The sequence below is a fragment of the Pteropus vampyrus genome, unplaced genomic scaffold (genome assembly GCF_000151845.1).
Source record: "Pteropus vampyrus isolate Shadow unplaced genomic scaffold, Pvam_2.0 Scaffold503, whole genome shotgun sequence".
In the NCBI taxonomy this organism is placed as follows: Eukaryota; Metazoa; Chordata; class Mammalia; order Chiroptera; family Pteropodidae; genus Pteropus; species Pteropus vampyrus.
The window spans coordinates 339,287-365,710 of record NW_011889284.1 but is presented as its reverse complement, the minus strand read 5'-3'; the positions used below and the strand labels follow the sequence as shown (position 1 = coordinate 365,710).

At 47.5% G+C, this 26,424-nt stretch overlaps 2 protein-coding genes and 1 non-coding gene across 7 annotated transcripts; 2 read left to right on the top strand and 1 right to left on the bottom strand.

Moving 5' to 3' along the window:
- Positions 1-210: 210 nt before the first annotated feature.
- On the top strand, positions 211-22,428 carry MED24 (mediator complex subunit 24). 5 transcript variants are annotated; one of them, XM_011383046.2, is made up of 27 exons: positions 211-301; positions 664-852; positions 937-1,019; positions 8,399-8,437; positions 8,787-8,860; positions 9,208-9,440; positions 9,585-9,641; positions 11,068-11,179; positions 11,338-11,488; positions 11,780-11,893; positions 12,379-12,426; positions 12,862-12,944; positions 13,230-13,316; positions 13,762-13,873; positions 14,379-14,521; positions 15,050-15,087; positions 15,541-15,623; positions 15,998-16,176; positions 16,291-16,390; positions 16,582-16,757; positions 18,638-18,902; positions 19,310-19,491; positions 19,672-19,762; positions 20,115-20,205; positions 21,134-21,214; positions 21,547-21,695; positions 21,876-22,428. In XM_011383046.2, the coding sequence occupies exons 2-27, from the start codon at positions 723-725 to the stop codon at positions 21,990-21,992; spliced, it is 3,018 nt and encodes a 1,005-aa protein (XP_011381348.1). In that variant the 5' UTR covers positions 211-301; positions 664-722; the 3' UTR covers positions 21,993-22,428. The 5 variants fall into 5 exon arrangements, with proteins under 5 accessions (XP_011381348.1, XP_011381346.1, XP_011381350.1 ...); XM_011383044.2 differs by having other exon boundaries at positions 14,343-14,521; XM_011383045.2 differs by lacking the exon at positions 211-301 and adding an exon at positions 308-438 and having other exon boundaries at positions 14,343-14,521.
- On the top strand, positions 15,359-15,462 carry LOC111732902. Its single transcript, XR_002777755.1, has one exon. It is a non-coding gene; the product is annotated as a small nucleolar RNA SNORD124 (small nucleolar RNA).
- A 2,243-nt stretch (positions 22,429-24,671) lies between the features above and the next one.
- On the bottom strand, positions 24,672-26,424 carry CSF3 (colony stimulating factor 3). Its single transcript, XM_011383043.1, has 5 exons — positions 26,278-26,424; positions 25,968-26,122; positions 25,491-25,598; positions 25,207-25,353; positions 24,672-24,836 (listed from the first exon to the last, which is right to left on the bottom strand). Exons 1-5 carry the CDS (start codon positions 26,288-26,290, stop codon positions 24,672-24,674), a joined length of 588 nt encoding a protein of 195 aa, XP_011381345.1. The 5' UTR covers positions 26,291-26,424.

The window sequence follows — 26,424 nt, the reverse complement described above, 5'->3', positions numbered from 1 at the left end:
GGGCGACGCCTGACTGCGAGCCGCTTTTCGGGAGCCCTCCCGCCTCAGTCTTCTGAGTCCCTGTAATGCCTCAGCTCTTACGTGTCCTTCCCTAGAGAGAAACAATGCGCATTGACTGGCTTAGTTCCTTACCTTCCACGCTAGCTCAGTCTGAAAAACTACAATTCCCAGAAGACATCGTGGCATGACCTGTCTTGCTTCATTCTTATTGGTTTATGTTTGTTACTCTCAGCCAATAGAAGATAAGTTCTTTGATAAGTGCCAAAATGGCGACACCTGGGACCTAGAACTAGATTGTCCGGTAGGCTTAATTTGGGGAGGTGGTGGATGAAAAGGAAATAGGGAATTATAGTTTTAGGATTGGGGAAGGTGGAGGAAATGGGGGGCAAAAATCTAGATTTGGGATGGTAGTGGCTGAGGGACGCTAAGAGAAATTAGGCAACGTCCTTTTTATTCTTTGTATTAAGCCCCTTTGAGCCCCTTTTAGCTCCAGTTTAAGGAAGGATGGTTCAGGGTGGAAGAACCTGACAGGATCCCTACCACCCATCTTCCCCTTTTTTCCTTTTTGGTTCTTCTGCCTCCCTTAATCTTGTATTTTCTCCATTCTATTTAATTCTACCCGCCCCTGTTCTTTTCCTCGGAATCTCCTCTCCTCTGCTCTAGCTCGACTTCTCCCATCTCAAAGCTGACCGCTGCCAGCCTCGCCTCCTCAGAGTGAAATCATGAAGGTGGTGAACCTGAAGCAAGCCATTTTGCAAGCCTGGAAGGAGCGATGGAGCGACTACCAGTGGGCAATCAACATGAAGAAATTTTTTCCCAAAGGAGCCACCTGGGACATTCTCAACCTAGCAGGTCTCAAGTAAAGTAGGAAGGAAGGATGGGAGGGCTAAACCCAAAAAAATTGTAACCACATAGTCTTACTTTGCCCCCTTGCAGAAGCCCTACTGGAGCAGGCCATGATTGGACCTTCCCCCAATCCTCTCATCCTGTCCTACCTGAAGTATGCCATTAGTTCCCAGGTAAACTGCCCCAACTATTCCAGTGAAGGTAAAAAACTTGGACTACAATTGTGAGCTCACACTTTCTAGGTGCATTTGTTTAACACACCACTTCTCTCAGCCTCAATTTTCAGAATAATACTTCATTGGTTATAACGAATATTACATTAACTTTTTCTGTCAATAAATATTCAGAAATGCTTATATGTGCCAGACTGTGCTCCAGGCATATGACTGTGAACAAGATCTGATCCCAGCACCCAAAGAATTCACTGGGTAATACAGACTAAATAAGCAGTCAGTCAGTCACAGGATGGGCTTATGATGTAGGTTAAGACAGAGGACTATGGGAGTGTATGGGAGTGTATGGGAGGGACACCTAATCCAGTCTGAGCAATCAGTGGGGATGTGATATTTAAACCAAGACATGAATGTTGAGTAGGAGTTAGCCAGGCAGATTGATCAGGGTACAAAGCAAAAGCATTTACAAAGGCTGGGAGACAAAAATCATATGGTATTTAGAAGCTGAAAATAATTTGGTTTGGCTAGAGCAGCCGTTTTCATCTCAGGATCTTTTATACTCTTAAAAATTATCAAGACTCCCACAGAAGATTTGTTTATATGTGCTATCAATTCATATTTATTATTTTAGGAATTAAATTAAAAAATATTCATGTATTTGAAATTAACAAAAAAACCCCTTTACATATTATTATAAATAACATTTTAATGAGACGTAACTATATTTTCCAAAGCAACAAAAAAATTAGTGAGGAAAGTTGCATTGTTTTACATTTTTGCAAATCTCTTTAACGTCTGGCTTAATAGAAGACAGTCGAAATCTCATATCTACTTCTGCATTCAATTGTTGCAATAGGCCGTTTTGGTTGAAGTATATGAAGAAAATCTGGCCTCACACATCAGATACTTAGTTTGAAAAGGGAAGAGTATTTTATTAAGCTTTTCAGATAAATGTGATATTTTTCTTTGATATTACACTAAAATTTAACAGGTAATGTGAAACTACATCAATGAACTTTTTATACTGTTGCATTACCATTGGTCTCTCTCTTGCTTTTTGAATAGGTCTTTTACCCATGCATGCCTCATTTTATAATATTATGAATTGGTCATTTGGAAAATATTCATTACTGAGTTATACAAATATTCTAATTATTGACACATTTAATTATATACTATTTTACATGTTTTGGAGCCTCTGGGACATTTCACTGTAAAATTGTGAGAGAATAAGGGTGAAAAAGATAGATCACATCTTAGTAGTTTTGACCTCACAGATCCCAGGGAGTCCCTGGACCTTATTTTGGTAACTGCTGGGCTAGCACTTCAAAGAGACTGTGTAGAAAGAGAAGATAGAGGCTAGGTCATAAAGGACCTGTGGGTGATGCTAAGGAATTTGGACTTCATGCTAGGGTGATGAGTAATTATTTAAACAGTTTTAAGTGGAGGAATGTTGTGATAGCATGTATTTATACATATGTATATATGCACACATATATATATTTAACATGCAATAAAATGTACAGTTCTTAAGATTAATTCAGTGAGTTTTAGCTGTTGTATATATCTATTTCACTAACATCCAAAATAAGATACAGAACATTTCCATTCTCCTAGAAAGTTCCCTTGTGCCCCTTTCTAGTCCATCCTCTTACAACCACTAAATATTTTCTATTATCTCGGATTAATGTTGCCTATTTTTGGATTTCATAAAAATGGAATCATATAGTATATACTCTGTATACTTTCTTATTTTGTTTACTATAAATGTTTTTAAGCTTTATATTGTATGTATCAGTAGTTCATTCTTTTTTAAAATTGCTGAATAGCATCCTCAGTTGGCATATGGTTCTTGTACTTTATCTTCTTGGCATCATATCTGCTTCCATGTTAGCACATATTCATCTACCTTATTCTTTTTAACTCCTGTATAATGTTCCATATGTACTGTAGTTTGGTTGTTTTAAATTTTTTATTTTATAATCAGTGTTGCACTGAACATCCTTACATTTACCTCTCTGCATATCTGGGATTATTTCCATAGGATAGATACTTGGAAATGGAATTGCTAGGATTTGAAGAGTCCCCACATATTAAATTATAGTAGATTCTGCAAATTGCTCTCCAAAAAGGATTGTATCAGTTTGCACTCCTCCGTAGTGTTGACAGTATTCCCTATACCTTGCCAGTCCTGGAGAGAATCTTAAGATTTTTTCCAAAGAGGCAGAAAATAACATTGCATTATATCATGTATTTCCATGATTGTGATCTTGAGCATGTTTTTATATGTATACCTTCTGTGAATTACTTATGTATATAATTTTTTTTTGGTAGCAGTTTTATTGAGATATAAATCATGGACTATATGGTTTACCGATTTAAAGTATATAATTGACTAGTTTTTAGTATATTTGGAGTTGGGCAACTGTCACCACAAATCAATTTGGAACATTTTCATCACCCCAGGAAGAATTTTTACTGATTTTTAAGTGTCTTTTAATATAATCTATCTTCTAATCCTTAACCGTTATGTATGTTTTAAATTTTTTTCTATCACTTTTTTTAAACTTGTGATATTATTTTTTTGGCATACCAATGTTTTTGCTCAGATTTAATTAAACATTTTTTTTCCTATATGGCCTTTGTCTTGCATAAGGGGTTCCCTGTACCAAGGATCAAAATATATTCTTCTCTAATTTCTGCCAACACTTTGCTTTTATTTTTATATTCGTTTTGTCTAATACATTGAAAATTTATTGTTTTCAATAAATTTATTTGTTTGTTTGTTTGTTTGTTTGTTTTTCCAAACAGATGGACAGTTGGCTTAACTGTCTTTATTGGATAGGCCATTCTTTGTCATCCCTAAATTCCCTTATGGACAAGGGTCCATTTCTTGACATTCTAGTATATTTCATTTATATATTTGTTTTTTCTTGCACCAGTACTTTACTGTTATAATTACTATACCTTTGTAGTATGTTTGATGTCTGGCTAGGCAAATCTTCCTGTAGTTGTTCTATTTTTGGGGAATTTCTTGGCTGTTTTCAGGCTTTTTTATTTTATTATTATTTTTTTTGGCAGATGAATTTTAGAATCAATTTTGTTGAGTTCATTTGAATCCTATTATATTTTGATTGGGATTTCCTTGATTTTGTGGATTTGGGAAATTTGTGGACTAATTTTAGAAAAATCCTTCTAGTTGTAGTTCAAAGAATGAGTTGGAGGGGTGTAAGACAGAAGGCAAGGAGACCATTTAGTCTGGCATATTTTTTCTGGTAAAGGACCAGATTAGTAAATACTTTCTGCTTTGCAGATCATATGGCCTCTGTCACCACTATTCCTGTCATTATAGCTTGAAAGCAGATATAGATAATATGTAAATTAACGGGCATGCCTGTGTTCTTATTTATAAAAAAAGGTGATGAGCCAAATTTGGCTTGCAAGCCATAGTTTTCCATGATTTAGGCTATTGTAGTGATTCAGGTAAGAGATGATACTAGCATAGACTTGGGAAGTAGCAGCAGGGAAAAAAAGATGAATTTAAGAACAATTTAGGGAGGGGCATTTAGAAGATTTGGTCATTAACTGGATGAGAGGCATGGGAAGAAATCAGGCTAGTGTCTAGGTTTCTGGTTTGGAGGACTAGATGAATGATGGATTGTAGGGAGACAGTGGGTGTAGAGTACAACTGTTGTTATGGTTGGGATACAGACGAGGGGTAGAAATGACATGTTTGATTTTGGCCTTGTTATGTTTAAGGTGCCTGTATGAGCTATCAGAGAAGATACTCTGTAGGCAGCTGAACATAAATGTCCGTAACTCAGAAGGAGAGATCTAGACTAGAGCTGTTGATTTAGGAGTCATCAACTGCAGATGGTAATTGATGCTATGAGCATGGACGAGATTGCCCAGAGAGAGTGTGGAGAATGAGCAAGGAAGTGAATGACCTAAGCCAAATTCCTGAGGAACCCATCCCATTTAAGGAACACACAGGAAAAGAATTCCTTATAGAAGTCTGCAAAGAAGGGGTCAGTGAGGAGAGAAGAAAAGCAAGAGAGGGTGATATCAAAAAAGCTCAGCAAGGAAGGAGAGAAGTGAAGAATGAAGAGATGTTTCCTGGTGTCACATGCTGCTGGGAGATCAGAATCAAGAAGTGTTTATGGAGCTTAACAACATGAGTTTGTTGATGAGCTTAATGAGAAGATTCATGCAGTGGGAAGGACAGAAGTGATTGGAGTGGGTTGAATTGCGAACGGAAAGTAAGGAGGTCGAGACAGTGAGTGTGGAGAACTCATGCCTGTGAAGAGCAGGAGAGAGAGGGTGGTAGTTAATTAGAAATGTGGGATCTGCGGGAAGTTCATTTAAAAATAGAAGAATCTTGAGATGTATAAACACCGATGGGAAAGGCAAAAAGAAGAAAGAGGCTGAAGTAACAGTAAGAGAAAAATGAATATACATTAAAGACCTTAATGACTTACAAAGTGCTATGCAAAATTAGTAATTTATTCTTCCTTCAGAGTCAAGAGGCTCTTTGGTCCAGTGCTGTGCATGTAGAGGGCACTTAGGAGCAGCTGAATATGAAAAGTAGAGGAGATTAGAGAACAGCTGTGGGGTCAGTCTGGGCTGGCCAGGTGTGCAGTGGGCCGCACAGACAGTCTCTATCCTCAGTCTGGTGGTAGTTTAGAGCTTTTATGTTGATAGATATATTAAGACTGGAATGGGTTAAATCTTTCTGTGAAAAACAGTTCAGCATGTGGAAAATATTTTGAAGTCTCTGGAGTAGAAGTGCTTTATTGATACTGTTAGCAAAAATTTACTGAACGGAATTCTGAATTAGGAGACCACATATACTCATTATAACTAATGTCATCCCTTAGAACATACAGAAATGGGGGTTTCTCTTCTGATAGTTAAAGGTCAATTTCTAGTGGGAACATCCAGCTCCCCCTTCAGGTTGGTATCCTGCAAGGTTCAGTTCTCTGCCAAGCTCTTGCTATGGGGACATCAGTTATAAATAAACAAACACTCACCCGGAACGTTATGGTCATCCTGCCTAGGCAGGCTCCCAACTTTCTGATCACTGTCAGACACTAGCATTGGCTTCACACTACGTCCTGCTGAGAGTGGCACTAAACACTAATTGTGTATTTAAGTCCTCTGTGTGTTTTGCATCTGTTTATTCAAGAATACTAGTTAAAGATATCTGAACAGAGAGCAGTCTGTTCACATGATGAAGAAATTAGACATGGAAGGCATTGCCATGCATGTAAAATTCACCATACTAAGGTCATTGAGGCTGACTTAGCTTTCTTAAATCTTTGGAAATTTCTGTTCTTCTAGTGAAGATAACTCATGAGGCAGGTAATTATCTTGATAGTTTCTGTCATTGTGTTCTTTTTTATTTTGGTGTATTTTGCCACTGATTTTGAGTATACGATTCTAACTTTTCTATAGTATTACTCATTTTATCAGCATGCTATAATTTTTTCATATGACAACTTAGAAGACTTTCTGTAGGGTTTAATTTCATTCAGGATAACATTTCTTTTGAACTATATCTTTAATCTTTTGGTGATGAGTAGGTTTTATTAATAGAAATTCATGTTAAGGTAAATTTTTTCCAGAATGTTAGTTACTAGAATTCCTCAATGCAAAGCAATAAAACTGGAAGGTCTACCATCTACTAGGCCCCAGGTTAGGTTCCAGAGAAACATATATAAATTCAACACTATTTCTGTTCTCAAGAAGCTCACTCTTGGAATTTTTCAAAACATATTTTGGAAATACTTGTTAAGTGAGATTTCTTAGTCAAATAAGTTTGAAAAGTATTGCTGGCTTCATCTTTAGTCATTTTAGCAATTCTCATCGTATACAAGTGTATTGTGATTAAGAGAAGTATTACAGCAAAGAAAGCTCTTTACTAAAAGAACCCTTACTTTAAAAAAGCTCTTTATATGTTTATTTCAGAGTTTTTCAAATTCATATCATGCAGAAGCTCTTTGTGTGCATAAATTTTTTTTTGATAGAGAACAAGTTTTTATTTTTTTTGAAACAAATATATACAATAAATATAAGTTTTAAATTTAATAAATAGAATCTAGGTAATAAGTATACATGTTTCACTACATATTTCTTTCAACTGCTTTATGTTTGAAAGTTTTATAATAAAATGTTGGGTAAAATCAATAGATATATTAGAAAGTAGAATTTGATAAGTCTTCCCAAATGAGCTGTGCAGTTTGGGTGTTTTTTGTTGACTTTTAGATGTTCAACTTATTGTTATTTCAAGGGGAGAGATCTGGAGATGTCTCACTCCACCATGTTTCTAACGTCACTCCTAAAATTTCTTTTAATTAAAATTTTTTTCAATTACAGTTGACATTCAATATTGTATTACAAAATTTCTTAACATCTTTAGGAACCTTTGGAATACCATCATCCAGTAGAACTTTTAGAGTTATAGAAATATTCTATATCTGCACTAATACAGTAGCCACTAGCCACATGTGGCCTTTAAGTGCTGGAAATGTGGCTAGTATGACTAATGAACTGAATTTTAAATTTTGTTAAACTTTAAATTTAAAAAGCCACATGAAGCTAGGAGCGTTCTTATTGGACAGTGCAGCTTTGGAAGATACTTTGGGAAATGTTGGTGTAAGGATGTGTTTTTACTTATTCATTCTACAAACATTATCACCAAGTTAATGAGGATCACTGAGTAAAAAGTATCCTTGTCCTCAAGGAGCTCCTAGTTTGCTGGGAGCAGCAGGCACTTGCTGTGGGACAATTGGAATAGGGGATTACTTGGAGCACAGAGGAAGGACTTCAGCTTTGGGTGGGAGGTTGAGTTGGTCAGAGAAGGTATCCTGGAGGAGTTCTAGAGAATAAATCCTAGAGAAATGAGTAAGAGTGTGTATAATAAAATTCACTGCCTATTTCAAGGTACAGGTACTACTGAGTCATTGCAGGAAATGTGTGCTTGTCTCTAGTATTTGTCAAAATAAAATCACTCTTGATAGAAATTGTAGGAGTACAGGAACATAACCTGACTCTTGTCCATTCTTCTGTCCACTGGTAGTCAGTTAAACCTGTATATAGTGGGCAATGAGTGGCATGTGAACGTGAGACATGTCACCTTTGAATACCCCCAAATCATCTTCTCTGTAGGTTTATGCTTATGATGTCATTTGTGGTAAGTCTGTTAAAAGGAGGAATGGGGACAATGCCTAGTGTTACTGCCTCTCTATTAATGGGTTGAAAAGGCATCTGAAAGGAATTAGGTTTTAGGAGAGCTGCAGGAGCTCTAAGTATTAGTGTTTGTTTCTCTCAGCTGTGGGACACTAGTTGTCTGAACTTTTATTTGTCTTCTTTCCCTCCAGATGGTGTCCTACTCCTCTGTCCTCACAGCTATCAGTAAGGTATGACCATTGCCACTCACAAGCTAGGTAGGGGGCAGGGGGTTAGAGATACGATAGTGACAGAGGGGGCCCCACCTCCTTGACTGCTCTGATCATGTGACCACTGAGGCTGGCCAGGCAGCACATGATGTCTCTGGCTGGCATTGCTATCTTCCATTGGAGGGAGGAGCATCCCGGGAAGTGGGGGCTGGCAATTTAGGAGCCAGTTTCCAATGTTGAAAGAACTCCAAGTCTGAAACCTGAGGTGGGTGGAAAGATGAGCAGGAATCCTGAATGTCCCATCTGCCTCATTTGTGAGACTAGGAGTTGACTGGGGCATTCCGTAGCATCACCACTGTTCTTTCCACAGTTTGATGACTTTTCCCGAGACCTGTGTGTCCAGGCTTTGCTGGATATCATGGACATGTTCTGTGACCGACTGAGGTAATGGCAAGGGTGGGAGGCAGCATTAGCTTAATGTAAAGGAAAAGCCCCGAGTGTATAGACTGAACCCAACTCTAGGTTCCTGCACTTCTTCCAAACTGCTCACCTGCACCCACCCATCCCCATCCTTTTCTATTTATTTCCTTAGGACAAAAATGCTGCTAGATCTGGAGTAGCGCATTTGAAATCTTTTCCAGTGGAAGCCGATGGGGCTGTTTTCCCTGAGACTTTGCTAGCTTTCCAACTCTCTTCTCTAGTAGGGGAGTTCCAGGCACTCTGGGGAACATAGGTGTGGGTCAGATTTCAGCCTTTGGAGCAGAGACTGATTTTGCATCCTTTCCCGGTAGCTGTCATGGCAAAGCAGAGGAGTGTATCGGGCTGTGCCGGGCCCTTCTCAGCGCCCTCCACTGGCTGCTGCGCTGCACCGCAGCCTCTGCGGAGCGGCTCCAGGAGGGGCTGGAGGCTGGCACTCCAGCCGCTGGGGAGAAGCAGCTTGCCATGTGCCTGCAGCGCCTGGAGAAGACCCTCAGCAGCACCAAGAACCGGGCCCTGCTCCACATCGCCAAACTTGAGGAGGCCTGTATGTCCCCTAGTTCCCCTGAGTCCCTCCTGCCACTTCTCCCATAGTCAGTTCTTTAATTGAGAGGGGAGAGGCAGGATGGCATCCCACTTTTTTCCAGGAGGATCTGAAATCATCCCACTTCCTTTTTTTTCTCCCCATAAGCATTGCATACATCCCAGGGACTTGGGCAGGGTGGCACCCGAGCCAATCAACCAACAGGTATTTACTGAGCATTATTGTATGCCCAGCACTGTGCCAGGTGCTGGGGGCGGGGGGCGGGGGGCTTCTGAAGCAGCATGTGGCAGGGTCCCTGCCCTCAACCAGCATACATGCTAGTGGGGAGCAAGACTAGTATGTAATATATATGGAAAAAATTAGAGGACAAGACAAGCACACCATCCATCCTTGTGTTTGTCTCCCTGTTACTGATCATCTGAAAAAAAATGTCTCTTGTGTTTGAACATTGCCTAAAACCCCTTTAAACACTAGACCTGTCAGCTGTCAGGCCTGCTGTGCCATGCACCCCTTGACTCAAGTGCACATGTTGAATATTGGAACCCTCTGGAGCCTGAGGTCAGACAGATCACCTAGTGGGGGGGAAGATTCTGGTATTCTGGGCATGGGCCTAAAGGCCACAATCTTGCTGTGGCTTCGAACCACCTAAGGATCTCTTGTTCTCCCCACAATGAGAATGCTGGAATGGGTTACCCCCAGGTCTTCAGGACCAGGTCAAAGAACTTGTTATAGGATTACTATATTTATTACTTCTCAAAATATGGTTTATTGCCTCTGAAAAGTCCAGAAAGGTGACCACTATGTAAAAATGGGCTATGACAGTTTCTTATCTATCTTGAGCACTCAACGAATGTTTGTTGGCTGAAAAATGAATGGATATTTAACTTAATTTTAATGGATCTCAGGTCATATTTTTTTTGGTTTTTCTCCCGTGTGCTACATGGAGGTTAATGGGCTAGTTGGTGCCAGTATTCATCATTCGACCCTCTGGAATTGTAACTAGGATAAGTGACTTATATTTAAGTGCTAAATCATGCGGTATAGACCATGAGTTCAGGCATTTAGGAGGAGAGATCCATGGGTTGGACCAGTTGGGTAAGTTGGGGCTTGAACAGAGACTTGAAGGATAGTGAGAGTTGGAGGGTGAAGATGAATAGGAGGGGCATTTTAGAAGGGAGAGCAGCTAGAGCAGAGGCCCAGACGGAAGGCTGTGGAGGAGTCCAGCTTGACTAGGGTGGAAAGTGATGGCCACTTGCAAGGGCAGCTCACTCCAGAAGTGATTTGTGGCTGCCTCCCTATTTGGGCTGCTGGGTTCCACCACCCCACCTCCCAGACCCTGCCTCTACCACTGCCTGTGTTAGGACACACTTGGTCTCTAAAGTCAGCTGTACGCATCCCCTAGAAGTCAGGCCTCTGGGAATAGTTTCTAGGGGCTTCACTGTTGGCGTGTACCCCCCTCTATAGAAACAGTGCATGCTGCCCCCAGGCCCTCAGTCTTCATGTCACCTTTAAGGGAAGCCTCTCTGCTTGGTTTCGTGGGCTCAGGGGGTGCCAAAGGCCAGGAGTTAGGGGCCAGTCTCTCACTCTACTCTGTTTCCCATCAGTTTCTGCATTTCCTTTTTTCCACCAGCCTCCTGGACAGCCATTGAGCATTCTCTCTTGAAGCTTGGAGAGATCCTGGCCAATCTCAGCAACCCCCAGCTCCGGAGCCAGGCTGAGAAGTGTGGCACACTCATTAGGAGGTACCCGGCTCCCAAGGCGATTGGGGTGAAGGGAGAGGTGAAAGGCCCTAGGTGGGGATGGGATCATGTGGCACCTGGCCCTGACCTTTCTGCTCTCACCGTCTCTCCAACTCTTTCTAGCTCACCAAACACTGTTCCCCATATATCTGTCCCCTCAGCATTCCCACCATGCTGTCTGTGCACTCTGAGCAGCCACACAAAACTGGCTTCCCCACCGTCCACGCACTGGTCCTGCTTGAGGGCACCATGAACCTAACAGGCGAGACACAGCCCCTGGTGGAACAGCTCATGATGGTGAAACGCATGCAGGTGGGAGGGCCAGAGTTGCTTCTCTGTCCCCAAGACAGCCGACCATTTGGAGGCAGGAGGGAGGACTCTTCTAGTCTTTCTAGGAGAAACAGGGTTTCTCCTATTCGTGGTGGAAAGTGGATCCCAGGCCCACATGGTTCGGCCATCTCACCTGATGTCCTAGTTCTCACATTGAGAGTGGGGAGAAGTGTCTGCTTCATAGTCTCTGACAAAGCTTGATCCCTAGGGGCCTGCAGAAGATGAAGGGTGGATGGGGCACCCCTTATGCCTCACCCTTGGGTCTTCCCACAGCATATCCCCACCCCGCTTTTTGTCCTGGAGATCTGGAAAGCTTGCCTTGTGGGGCTCATCGAGTCTCCTGAGGGTACAGAAGAGCTCAAGTGGACAGCTTTCACTTTCCTCAAGGTACCTGGGACATGAGAGCAGCAGAGAGCAGTTTAGGAATGGTTCTCAGGAAAAGCAATGTCACTCTGGACCTTTGCCCCATGTTTCTCCCTGCTGGCGTCATGCCCAGGCTGCCAGATCCCCCAGCGCAAGTTTCCATCGATTATTTTGTCCAAAAGTCCCAGGGCCGTATTTAGTCCACTTGGCAGGCCTCTGCTGTTTTTGATCACACAGGTGCTGTTTAGCTCAGTTGTTATCCAGATTGGTGCAGGGCAGTTATGGGAGCCAGGGAAGTAGGCCCCAGGCTTTGAAGCGGGGTCCCTGTGTCCTGTAGGCTGAGGGCACCAGGTGCTTGAGTACCTGTCAGCTTTCTGATTTGGCTCTAAGGATGCTTTCACTTCCAGGGCAAATGTTCCTATCTCTCTGCCCAGAGCAGGGAGCTGGAGGGGATGCCTTTAGTTCTGGGTGAAAGAGAAGAACTGTGCTTCCTGTTTTTTCTCCTCTAGATTCCACAGGTTTTGGTGAAATTGAAGAAATATTCTCATGGGGACAAGGTGAGTTGAAGAAATGAGATGGGGCAGGGCATGGTAGCAGATGAATTCTTGTTTCCGCCCTGGAGAAACAAGGGTAAAGGAGGGGTCATGTAGGCCCTAGCTGGGCAGTTGTGCAGTCTTGTGCCTAGAGGAAGGGAAGCAGGTGTGTGTACCTGAGCATCTGCGGGCATCATGCACAGGCACCCAGTCTCCAGACAGAAGGCAGCCCAGCTGTTCAGGAGGCAAGGTTGCCTGAGAAGATCAGGGCCAAGGTGGCCATGCAGAGAGCAGTGGTGCCCCATACTTATCCCCATCTAGTCACTGGAAGTCATTGGGTCAGCACGGCCAATTTGTAGGTGTTTATATCCATAGATGAATGTCCTTATGAGCCCGCATTGCAGTTGGGGGTGTGGAGGAGAACATAGAAACCAGATGGTAGTTTCTGGCTCTTTATAGGACTTTACCGAAGATGTCAATTGTGCTTTTGAGTTCCTGCTGAAGCTCACACCCTTGCTGGACAAAGCTGACCAGCGCTGCAAGTACGAACTCCCCTGCTCACCCTCCCCACTCTACTGGAAGGTGTTCTGGGCTCTTCCACTGCTCTTCTGTGCCAGATAAACCTCAAGGGACTGTCTCCTTGTTCACTGTCCTTGGCAGGAGCAGGAGGCAACAGCCTCGTAGTGGCCAAGTGCCCGAGCCCCTCTACCCTCTACCTTCCGTCTGGCGCTCCAAACAGTCATCATCCTAAAGGAGGGAGGATACTGGGCCGGGACCCATTGCTCTTGGTCTGTGCCCAGTCCCCTCATCATCTTTTTCCCTCACAGCTGTGACTTTACAGACTTCCTACTCCAAGAATGTAGAAAGCAAGGGCTTCTGTCTGAAGCCAGTGTGAACAACCTTATGGCCAAGCGGTAAGTGTAAGCCCCCTAGGACCAGTTCAGGGACCCTTTGCCCTCCCTCTCTTGTGTCCAGACTGGGCTGCTGGGTGCCTTTTCCTCTCCCGTGTAGAGTTTAGGTTGCAGGTGACTGGCACCAGGCCTAGGATTACCAGGAATAGGAAACACTGATTTCTGTAGACCAGGGTTTTGCTCTGTTAGATTCTGCACTCTTAACTCTCAGCCTCCTTTGTGATCAAAGCCAAAGTTATAAATCTTCCTTCGATTTTAAACTTTCAAAATAGATGTAATAACCAATGACAAACTGAAGCAATTGCAATATTGGATACACTTTCATAAACGTCACCCTGACATCAAAGGTTCTTATGTGCCTCCTACCTTCACTGTGCTCTGCTTCTAGGGAGCATATCAAGAATTAACCTTTATTCCTCTTCTCTTGGCCTACTGGTTATGGCCACAGTGCAGTAGACCGGGAGCATGCACCCCAGCCAAAAGCAGGAGAAAACGCCAACATTCAGCCCAATCCTGGGCTGATCCTCCGCGCGGAGCCCACTGTCACTAACATCCTCAAGGTGAGTGGGCCCTTCCTTCACCACCAGGATCATCTCTTCCCGCTTTCTAATTTTCCCTCTATTTCCAGATAAATAAGCGAGGCTATACACCTCTCTCTCTGCTGGCTTTTATGCATAGTTACTTTGGAAATAGAGAAAAGGGGAAGGCAAGGGAAGCCAGCATGGAAAACTAATGTTTGTTTAGCATCACTTGTAAGCCAGGCACTGTGGTAGGTGCTTTCACTTAGATTGTCTCATGTGGAAACAATGGAGACTCGTAGCAGTGACATTGCCCACCTCAACCTCAACCCCAGCCCCAACTCCATCATCCCAATTTAGTTGAGAGGAATGGATCGGAGAGCAAGGATAGATTTTAGGAACTGTTTTTCGGATTGGAATCAGAAAGACATAGATTAAATTGCAGGTCACGGTGTACTATTTAATGGAGACAGAGAGACTGTGGCTAGGCTGTATCTGGGGGGGTCTTCAGTGTTCTTCAGGACTTGATTTCCTGTCGTGTCCCCAGACGATGGATGCAGACCACTCCAAGTCCCCAGAGGGGCTGCTGGGGGTCCTGGGCCACATGCTCTCTGGGAAGAGTCTGGATTTGTTGCTGGCTGCAGCTGCAGCCACTGGGAAGCTTAAGTCCTTCGCTCGGAAATTCATCAAGTAAGGAAGGCTGAGCTCTCGACCGGGGTGGGGAGGTGTCCCTGAAGGAGGAATTAACAGGATAGGGATGAGCCCTGGGGTCTAGATCTCTCCATACATACCCAGGCCAAAGCAGAGCATCCCAGCTGGAGATTCTGGGAGGGGCCCAGTTGTTTGGACATGAAGCCTCTTTTCAGCTGAGGATAAAGTGAAGGCATTTGAGGAGGTAACAAGACATTAAACAGTTGGTGTGGAGGGATTTGGTGTGTGTCCAGTTATTAATCATGGCCTCTCAAATTCTGTTGACTTTTTTTGGTTGACCTGGAATTGGATATGTAGAATATTGTTCTATTCAGCAAGCCATCTTCTAGGCCTTGGAAATCTTTTAAAAATAAGTAAGAGGTCTTTGTTCTGTAGCCATGGTGTTCATTTTAAGTTTAACATGTAATTCCGACTCTACTGCCTCTCCGAGTGGGTGTTATCACCCTGACCCAGCTGTTGCTCAGCCCTTGCCCTGATTGATGTGACTTGTTTCCATTCCTTCCACAGTTTGAATGAATTCACGACACACGGCAGTGAAGAAAGCAGTAAGTCAACTCTGCAATTCCCCAGGCCTGGTCGACACTGAAAGAGGGGTGTGGAGGGAGAGCTCGGGATGGAAAAGGGTGCCTTCGCTCATCCTGGGAGGCTGTTTTCTCCCCTGAGCAATGACTGATGAAGCTTTTGGGGACACTTGAGAGAGGGCAATGCTGGGGAAAGGCTTTCTCTGTAACCACCCCTTTGTCACTCTCTCTTCTCCTTATGATTTGGTTGGATATTGGCAGGCGGGGAGGATTGAAGGAAGGTATCAGGAGTCTTTGATTCCAAGGAAGGGATGATGTCCCAGTTGAGACTCAAGAAAAGGATTCTGAGCCTCAGAGCTTTGAAAGAGCCACTTGGTTTCTGACCTTCCTTGAGGTGAATCCTGATCCCCTCCCAACCCAGACAAGGGCATCAGGCCCCTGCTCTAGCTGCGGGCTCAGCCTTTTCATTCTTCACAGCCAAAGCAGCCCCAGTTCGAGCCTTACTCTTTGACATCTCCTTCCTTATGCTGTGCCATGTGGCCCAGACCTATGGCTCAGAGGTGAGTGAAAGGAGAGCAGGGGGATTAGGGGCACTAAATGGGCGGAGCAAAGGGGAAGAAAGCAACCAGTATCTCTCCACACCTCACCCCCTACCCCCTTTCAGTCACCCAAGTCCATTACTTGTGCAGCTATAGAAATCAGGTGCCCACCCAGGAGAAGTCAATAGCTGTCCCCCTGGTCACATCCCTAATCCTTCAGTGCCACACTCACACTAACCACTAGGTGGCAGCATAGCCCTCGTCATTCTCATTTAGACCAATTTATCCCCACTTTTTCAGGCTAGGAAGGGAAAAGCAGTGGGGGCAGGAAACTGAGGTGCAGGGTGCTGTGCTATCCTTTCTCGGCTGGTTACCCTTCCTCCTTTTTTTTCCAGGTGATTATGTCCGAATCAAGCACAGGAGCAGAGGTGCCCTTCTTTGAGACCTGGATACAGACATGCATGCCCGAGGAGGGAAAAATCCTGAACCCTGACCACCCCTGCTTCCGGCCTGACTCCACCAAAGTGGAGTCTCTAGTGGCCCTCCTCAACAACTCCTCCGAGATGAAGCTGGTGTCAGTGGCCTGGGCTCCTACTCCAAGGGTGGTGGTGGGGACAGCACCAAGTCCCTCTCAACCCGTTTCATGCTCCCCTGTGGTGATTTTTCTCCTGCCTTCGCCCCCTTGCAGTCAGATGAATTGGCACGAAGCCTGTCTCAGCATTTCAGCGGCCATCTTGGAAATCCTCAATGCCTGGGAGAATGGCGTACTGGCTTTCGAGTCCATCCAGGTAGCCCCACCTTTCCAGCAACCTTCTCTTTTCCTACCCAGGTAAAGGGAAGATCAAACTCGTGGTGAAAAGAGGTGTGGAATGTGGCCCAGGACTCCACCTGCTACACTTAGCTGCCCTCAGAAGATGGGGATAGTGATAGCCAGGGGACGGGAGATAGTGGCCCCAGTCACTGCTTTTCCCTCTCTCAGAAAATCACAGATAATATCAAGGGAAAGGTGTGCAGTCTGGCGGTGTGTGCTGTGGCTTGGCTTGTGGCCCACGTGCGGATGCTGGGACTGGATGAGCGTGAGAAGTCGCTGCAGATGATACGCCAGCTGGCAGGGCCACTGTATAGTGAGAACACCCTGCAGTTCTACAATGAGAGGTCAGTCACCCGGCCCCTCCCTTCTGGAACCCCACAGGTCTGTCGTGAGAGGTCGGCACCTCCAGCAACCAGTATTTCCCTCGTCTTTCACCTTCCTGAACATGCTGCTCACTTGCTCACTCACTTACTCACTCACATTCTTATTCACATATTCACTCGCTGACTCAGTAACAGTTAGTGTGTATCTCTGTGCCGGGAGTGTTTCTAATCCAGGATCTGCGTGTCCCATAATACAGACCCCAAACAAACCCTCAGGGAGGTCCAGTTCTGTAGAACTAGCTTGCCAGAAGAACAAAGTGATTATCCTAGTGTGTCACTGTCTAGGAACTATGAGCCTGTCTGTAGATTTTGTAGGCTTTGGACCTACCCACCCCACCTTACATACCCTTACATCCTACCTGACTATCTTTTGTGACATTTTTCTGCCTTGGCTTTTCAGGGGCTTGGAGAACCTCCCTGGTGACTTTAGCAATGTTGAGTTCAGTGGTATTGGTTCATTTACCCATTCAGTAGCTTTTTTTTTTTTTTACTTGTGGTAAAAAAATTCATAACACAATTTTCCATCTTAACTATTTTTAAGTGTACAGTTCAGTAATGTTAAGTACATTTACATTTTTATGAAACATCTTCAGAATTTTCATCTTGGAAATCTGAAACTCTGTACCTATTAAGCAACAATTCACCTGTTTCTCCCTCCCCCCAGCTTCTCATAACTTTCATTCTGCTTTTTATTCTTATGAATCTGACTATCTTAGGTGCCCTATGTAGGTGATATTATACAGTATTTGTCTTTTAGTGATTAGCATATTTCTTTTCATATATGTCCAAGGTTCATCCGTGTCATAGCACAGAATTTCCTTCCTTTTTAAGGCTGAATAATATTCTGTTGTATGTATATGGCATGTTCTGCTTATTCATTTATCAGTCAGTGGACACAGGGGCGTCTGCCATCTCTTGGCTGTTGTGAATAGTGCTGCCATTAACATGGCTATGAACCAACTGGTGAGTTGTGAGTGATGACTCACAAGGTAGCCACTAGGATTTCTTAGAAGGGAGAAGTGGAAGATTGAGCTGAAATGAGGGTGAGGAGGATCCATGAAATCTCATCTCCTCTTTTTCTCTTGCCTCCTTTCTTTCTTTCCTCATCATCTGCCTCCCAACGAGTAATGGAGTGTTTCCTTTCCATTCTAAGTACCCCGATTCCTATCTGGGTGGGGAGTAGTGGGAAATCTGTGTCTTCACCATGTAGGTGGAAAAAGTGGCTCAGAAAGTCACAGTGACTTTCCCAGAGCCACCTAGCATTCCAGGAGCAGTTGGCACCCAGACTTAGGTCTGTATTCACGGTCGAGGACTCTTCATGAGAAAATCCCTGGATATACATTTATGTTTTCCCAGCTACAGAGGGCCAGGAAGAGGCCTATGGGGAAGACTTTGGGCCCCTGTCCTGGAAGTAACAGTTTACTTTGGGAGGAGGCCAAGGCTGGGCGGGGACACCCCTCAAGCACTCAGCCCAGAGGGAAGTGATTGTATTTATTTATGTCAGGATTGGCAGGGCTAGGCCTGGGGGATGGCAGAAGATGGAGAGAGAAAATATGAATATATTGCTGGAGTAACCGGGGGGGAGGAGAGCTCCCCCGCAGTAGGCTTTGTGTCCAGCAGGTGAGAGTACTGCCAGGAGCAGAACTGGTAGAGTCAGGTCTGCTAGGGGTTTGCGGATTCCTCTTGTCTCCTTCCTCAGCATAGAATGGGGTTAATTCCCCAGAAATATTTCCGTAATCCAAGTCCTGGGAAAAGTCTGGCCTAGATATTTTTTCCTCTCTCCAGCCTGGCTCTTGAACCCAGTGTTGCCTGAGCTTCAGGTCCTCTTCCCCCTCCCCCAGGGTGGTGATCATGAGCTCGATCCTGGAGCATATGTGTGCTGACGTGCTGCAGCAGACAGCTACACAGATCAAGTTCCCATCCCCGGGCATGGACACAATGCCCTACTGGAACCTGCTACCCCCTAAGCGGCCCATCAAGGAGGTGCTAACAGACATATTTGCCAAGGTGCTGGAGAAGGGATGGGTGGACAGTCGCTCTATCCACATCTTTGACACCTTGCTGCACATGGGAGGCGTCTACTGGTTCTGCAACAACCTAATTAAGGTACCCGGGGTGGGTGGGTGAGAGCCAGAACCATGGGCTGAGAGAGCAGGTATCTCAGGCTCCAGGAGACATCTGAGAAAATACCCTATAGGATGAAACTCAGTCCCATCCTCTGACTTCCCAGCACTCAGCCTGGTCAGCCAGGCCTCTCTGAGAGGCCTCTTAAATGCTGCGAGAAGATTCCTAGGAATACAGAGGCTGGTCCTGGCCTGGAAAGTTCCTGGACTCTGAGGGGAGCTGCCTCCTCAGGTAGCTCTGGCCAGAGGCTCTGAGGCAGAGGGAAGGCTGGAGCAGCAGCTGGGGTTCCCTGCGTACCTTCCCGGAGAGCCGGGCTGGAGTGGCAGGGATGTCAGAGCGCCACAGTCAGGGCCCCTAGTTCCTAAATCCCCTCTCACCTGCCCATCTAGGAGCTGTTAAAGGAGACGCGGAAGGAGCACACTCTGCGGGCAGTGGAGCTGCTCTACTCCATCTTCTGCCTGGACATGCAGCAGGTGACACTGGTCCTGCTGGGCCACATCCTGCCTGGCCTGCTCACCGACTCTTCCAAGTGGCACAGCCTCATGGACCCCCCTGGGACTGCTCTCGCCAAGTAGGATTCTCTATAGAGCCTCAAGTGCCTGCAGCCCCAAGTTGGGTGCCCTTACCTGGGGTCACCTAGGGAAGCTGGGCTGTGCGGAGGCCCTGTCAGATGGGGCCTGATCACCATTGGCACAGAAACCCCCTTTGGGGCCCCTCTGATTTTACTTCTTTTCCTGGAACCCTTTGCCAGGTTGGCCGTCTGGTGTGCCCTAAGTTCCTATTCCTCCCACAAGGGTCAGGCGTCCTCCCGCCAAAAGAAGAGACACCGTGAAGACATTGAGGTAGGGGACTCCTCTGTTCGCTTGTTCATATGTTTGTGCAGCAGACATTTCCTGAGCCCTTTCTGGTAAGAGGCTCCTTCCCAGGCAAAGGTAGTTAGGCACCTCCCTGCCCCTGGGTAGCCTGTTAGTCACTCGTCTGCAGGGTTAACTGTGTGAGTGGATCTCGCGAGGCTTGTTGAAGGGGGTGAGGAGAGGGACTGAGACGCAGAGGGAAGACAACCGCGCTGAAGATGCTGACTGAGGCCTGTATGGACTTGGCACTTCCCCACTCCCATCTGCGCTCAGTCCTCTTACCCGATACGGGAATTTGGGGGATCGAGGAATGGGTGATCACGAGTCTCCTGCCCTCCAGGATTATTTCAGCCTCTTCCCCTTGGATGACATGCAGCCCTCGAAGCTGATGCGACTTCTGAGCTCCAATGAGGAAGACGCCAGCAGTCCCAGTGAGTGGGGCGGGCTGCTCCCTTCCTTGGAAACTCCGGCCTCAGTTATTTAGCACTGGTCGGCAGCTGTGGGCATCCTTGTTGGCCAGTCAGAGAGAGTGTGGCAGTTTGTCCCATTTTGTTCCCTGTAGGCTAGTGCTCTGTACCCCTGGAAGGACCAAAGGTTACTATGAGTCTGCCCCTCAGGGTTGAGGGTCCTTTGCCTGGATCCAGTCCCAGCCTGGGGCACACTGCTGGCCCTTCCCAACCCCTTACTTACCCCGAGGTGGAGGCAATGATAGGCTACCCAAGGGAGTTCATTGCCTTGGGCACAGTCTGTGCTGTTGACTCACCAGCTCTGACTTCCCTTCCCCTGAAACAGGCCCTGAGGCTTGGAGCAGGCCTGGGCTGGGACTTGGGCCTGCTCCCCACTCTTCCTGCCTGAAGAGCACCCCCCGTCCCCTACCCAACTTCCCTAGATGTTGTTACCTCTTTTTTCCAAGGGCTCCTGTGGCATTTAATTTTTCCTGTTTCTAGAGATTTCTTCTGAGCCTGGAAGTTTCTCTGAGGCCTTTTTAATTACTAGGGAACCAGCTCTGTGCTTGAGCAGAGGAAAGGTGCTGGGTCTGCCGCCCACAAACCCTGTGACCTTTGGCTAGGTACTTAACAAATCCGAGTTCTTGTTTTCTTCATCCATAAAGTGGACATGTGAGGATTAAACAGCTTAGTCCATGTACAGCCCCCAGATGGGCACCTGGCGCCGCTCGCCAGTGTGTGTTCTCTCTCACCTCCCTATGGGGATCTCTGCATTCTGGCTCCTCTGTGACTCTGGATCCAAGGACCTTCCCTGGGCAGGCGCTTCACACCTGATGGGCCAGGGCTTCCCTGGGAAAGGTGGTTTGAATAGAGGAGGCTGTTTCCTTAGTGCTCCCTCCGTTTGGCCCCACAGCTGACCGGTCCATGAGCAGCTCCTTGTCGGCCTCCCAGCTCCACACTGTTAACATGAGAGACCCACTGAACCGAGTCCTGGGTGAGTCCTCCCACCCCCACCCCTGAAACGGCAGCTAAGGCCTCACCAGCTGGCAGCGGGCCTCCTGCTGCCCTCTGCCACCTCTGCCACATCTCCCCACCCGTGTCCTCCATCTCACCTACTTGCTGGCTCTCCTGTCTTCCTCAGGCTCCCATTTAGCACCTCTTCTGACTCACCTCCAGTTTTCCTTTTACATTTCCTCTATTTGACAGCCCCAGGTTGGGGGGCATTCTTAGTACTTGCTTTTTCCTTTTCAGTCCCTCCTCCCAGAGTCTAACCTCTTCTCAGACCTTCTCATGGAATTCTTCTCATTCTCCCCCCATCCCACACAGCCAACTTGTTCCTGCTCATTTCCTCCATCCTGGGGTCTCGAACTGCCGGCCCCCACACCCAGTTTGTGCAGTGGTTCATGGAAGAGTGTGTGGACTGCCTGGAGCAGGGCAGCCGAGGCAGCATCCTGCAGTTCATGCCCTTTACCACGGTGAGTGCTTCTCGTCAGGAGAAGGCTAGCCTCACCTGCTAGAGCAGAGGGAGTCAGCATGTTTTAGCAGAGCTGAGAGTTTAGCATCTAGCCCTCAGAGCAGGGAGGGGGCCCCCTTCTTCCCACGACATCGCACCCACCACGAGGTAGCCCCAGTGAGCAGCTGTCTGTCTGTGGCAGGTATCGGAACTGGTGAAGGTGTCAGCCATGTCCAGCCCCAAGGTGGTTCTGGCCATCACGGACCTCAGCCTGCCGCTGGGCCGCCAGGTGGCTGCCAAAGCCATTGCTGCACTCTGAGGGGTCAGGAGTGGCCGCAGGGGCCCTCTGGGAGGGTCTCGGCCGCAGGCACTTCAAGAGAGAACAACGAGGGAAGATGAGACATCATTGCTCATATCCACATGATGTAAGAGCCCTTTGTTAGTTTCCAGATCTTTCCCCTGTCCCTGACTTCTAACCTTTAAGACGTCTCTCAGTCTCTCTCTTTCATAATTTCCTCTCCCTACTGCCAGTACCTGAAGCGTGTGAGCAGCCCGATTCCGTTGCTCAGGGCAGTCTCGCCACCACACCCCCTCCCGTGCACCTGCCCTCTTCCAAGAGTAGATTTACCTCTGAGGAACTTTACAGATACAGAGTGTGTATATGTGTGTATATGTACGTTTTATTTTTTGTAATATATGAGGGAAGTTCACCTCAGCTCACTTGTAAATAAAGACCTTTGTGTATCCCTTTGTAAGTGCTGCCATGCTTGTGTCCGACGGGGGTGAGAACAGTGTCTTGGAATCTCATTTGCCGTGGCCGGGGAAGAGGCTCATCTTGTGCTTGAGAAGGGATAGAGATGGGCAGAGGCCTGGCCTCAGGGTCCATGTCCGTCCCCTCAGTAGGGGCAGGGAGGGCGATGGGAGCAGTTTCCCTTCCTCAGTCCCGATTTGGGAGATAAGGAGTCAGCACCAGCCTGTTGTCTGCCCCCACCCCCATGTTAGACCTACACTAGAAAGGGTGAGGTTTTGGCTAAAGGCCCCACTGGCGTTGGGGTAGGGTGTCCTGTTCTTCTGATGTTTCCTAACCCCCAAACCCACCCAGAGTCTGACTAGCCTGGAGTTTGATCTGTCTCCCAGAAGAGCACTGGGGGCATTGAGGAGCAGGAGCCCTGTTTAACCCAGCCTGGCCTGCCCTGCAGGTCTCCAAGCCTGATTTCCTCGTGGCTGGCCTGAGAGAGATGACCCTGAGCCAGACACCTAGGAATTGCAGCCTGGCTCAGCCAGACCCTGCTTTCCAGGGAGCCACGTGGGGAAGGAATTGAGAGGTGATGAGAATGGGGTAAGCCTTGGGAGGGGGAACGGGACCGGTTGGCCATCTGGACTTCCCTGGGTCTGGGGGCGGCACCTGGGAACCACAACTATATTGAGCTGAGAGCACAGAGAGGTATTCCTCGGGCCTGAGGTGTGAAGCAGCCCCTCCAGGCTCCACACCTCACCCCCTCCCTATCTGTGAGCTCAGCCTCTTCAGCCCACGCGCTGAGACAAACAGGATAGTGGCCGGCTGGCATGAGGCTGCTCCCTGCTGGATCAGAGGCAGAGCTGGACAGGGGAGAGAAGTGTAGAGCTTGGAATTTGAGTCCCAACCCAAGTTTTCACCTTGACTCAGTTTCCTAATCTGTACAAGGCACTTCCTGATTCTATCTTCGTGGGCACCTGTGAGTGTGGATGGGCTAGAGAGTTCATGGAAGTTGGTAAACCGACCAGCCCTATGCAAACACTAAGTGCTCTCTTGCTTCAGGCCAGTGTCTACCTTTGTCTGGACGGTTAAGGATCTCCCCCAAACCCACACACTCTCCTCTCCTGGTACCAGTAGTCCATTTGCCTTCTGTCTTTCCCTCTAGACTATGGCTCCGTGAGGGCAGGATCATGCCTGCTTTGTTCACCAGGATATCCCTAGCACTTAGCCCAGTGTCTGCACAGAGTAGGTGCAAGATAAACACATGCTAAAGGAATGAACATTTATGAGCCTGCTTCCTCCCTGCACCTCCTCTTCCCTGCCCTCTGCCTTTGACTAACTCCCTGCCCCCCAACCCCTGGCCAGGTACCAGCTGGATTCAAGAAGGAGGAAAGACATTTATTGGAGACAAACACTTTATTATGAAGCTTGGCTACAATGAGAAAGTGGGGGCAGAAGTGGAGAGTGAACAGTTGAACTTCCCTCTCACACACCCTTTCACATAATCCTCCCTCATCTTTTCCCGCCCACATTCCCAGTCCCTGTCCAGCAAGGCAGATACACGACCATCTGCCCAGCCCTAAGCAGTCAGAATTCTGACCCTGGTGGGAGTGGGGCTTTCACCACAAGCCAGTGGGTGACTCTTAGGGCATCCAGAAAAACAAGAGATGTCAGTGATTCCTTGGCTCCCAGGGGTGTTAAAACATGCTCCCAAAAAAGGTTAAAGAGAAAAATTCCCCAATGAATTTGTGGGACCCCAAGGTCAAGCCTCCCAACTCTGGCTGCCTCTGCTGGGCTTCATGACTGTGGGGAGGGGACGTGAGAAAAAGCAAGGCCTGGCCGACCTGACGTGCGAGCCAAGCCGAGGCCAGAGCGAGGGAGGGATAAGAGGACCTAGCTAGGGAACACTGCTGTTTAAATATTAAACAGGACTGTCTTATCTCCCACGTGGGAGACTTCCTGATGCTTCCAAGGGCCCTAAGGTGGGTACCCTCGAGGTTGGGGGTTCACTGCGGCTCTTTCCAGTGCCCAACACAGTCACAGGAGTTAATACTTGGTATTTACCTATCTACCTCCCGGTCCAAGGGACAGGAAGACAGGAGCTTTTTTCCCTGCTACAGGCAGGAAAACGAGACTTGGAAGTGGAGGGAAGGACCCAGGAGTCTGGGGCTCCTTTCCACTCTTTCCTATCTTTAAATATTAGGTTTAAATAAGCATAAATATTAAATAGAGATAAATACACTGAATGGGGAGGTTTTTTGCTCAGGGTTCGGCAAGGTAGCGCAGAACACGGTATGCCAGCTCCAGGAAGCTCTGCAGGTTGGCAGCAACCAGGACACCTCCTGCTCGGCGCTGGAAGGCTGAGGTGAAGATTGGCAGGGTGCCCTGGGTGGCCTGCACGGCAGGGGCCACCCCCAGGTCTTCCATCTGTGGGGGAATAGATGAGATCAGCAATCAGGCCCTGAAGAGTGGGCGTTATCGCAGATGAGGAAATGCAAAGGGCTGATGGGCTGGCTGCGGAAGTTCACACAATTAACAGTGGAGCCAGGAATTGAAACCGGGTCTGTTTTGAGGTTCAGTGATCGGGTTCCTGCCCTCAGCTGTAGGGGAAGGCCAGCAGCAGGAGGGGCCTGGGATGAGGTGGTAGGTCCCTCCGTGCAGCTCCCTGCCCATCCCTGAGAATGCTCCCACCAAAAGAACCCCCTAAAGAACTTGCAGGACTCCCAGACTTGCAGCACGACCTTTAGGGACCAGCTCGGTATAGGCCTCTAAAACTACTGCTCCTAACGAAGCTCACCTGCTGCCAGATGTTGGTGGCAAGGTCGGTGATGTCCAGATGCAGCATGTCCAGGGTGGGAGCTAACTTGGGGGAGATCCCTGCCAGGGCCTGCAGAAAGCCCTGGTAGAGGAAGAGGCCACTGTGGAGTTGTCTCAGGCAGCCCGTCTGCAGGCAATGTAGTAGAAGAGTTAGGAATGCCATCTAAGATGCTCCTCTCAGGGCCCCAGCTGGAGCCTGGAGGTCAGGAGAGCCTTTTAGATCATCCCTCTCCCTCACCACCTTCTTCTCCTCTAGACACTTACCAGCTGCAGGGCCTGGCTGGAGCAGCTGCTCAGGGGAGCCTGGGAAATGCCCAGAGAATGTCCAAGCAGCACCAGCTCCTCAGGGTGGCATAGGTTGTGGGTGGCACACTGGGGACGGGAAGGATTGTGAGTGCAGGGAACTTGATAAGGCCAGGATGCTCCTCCCCTTCTCTGTGGTCTTCTCCTCCTTCCATGTCTTGCCAGGCTTCTCAGCCCCATTCCCTGCTCCACTTGCATCCCGGCCAGACTCTCCAGCACTGTCCCCAAGAGGTTCCCTTCCCCAGGTTACTTCCCAGCCCTCCACAGCTCCACTTCTTTCTTCCGTTTCCCTGTGTCTCTCCTCTCCCATGTCCCTTACCGATGGTGTCCCCTGTCACCCCCCACCCCTGCCCACCGCTCTGGGTCCTCTCTCCTTTAAACCCCCTTTGGCAGCATCCGTGTCCCCTCCCTGTCTCTCGGCCTGCCTCTCTCACTCACCAGCTTCTCCTGCAGCACCACACCATCGGCCTGGATCTTCCTCACTTGCTCTAAGCACTTGAACAGGAAGCTCTGGGGCAGGTTGCTGGCAGGGCCCAAGGGGGTGGCTTCTTGCACTGTCCAAAGTACACTGTGCCAGAGCAGCAACTGCAGGGCTGGGAGCAGATGGGGGTCTCAGGAGACATACTGTCCACTCCCATCTGGGTACCTTTCTGGGGGCTTAGGGGTTCCCAGCCCCTCAGCCACTCCAGCCTCCCTCCCATACCCCAGATAGGCAGGAAACTCCCCCATCCTAGGTTGGGACACTCACCCATCAGCTTCATGGGGCTTGGGGCAGCCAGCTCAGTGGAGGGTCTGGTTGAGTCTGCAGGCTCAGGGCTGTATCAGGGACCAGCTCTGGAGGGCCTTTATACATAAGCCCATGGAGGCCTGGGAGGAAATTACCTGGTGCTCGACT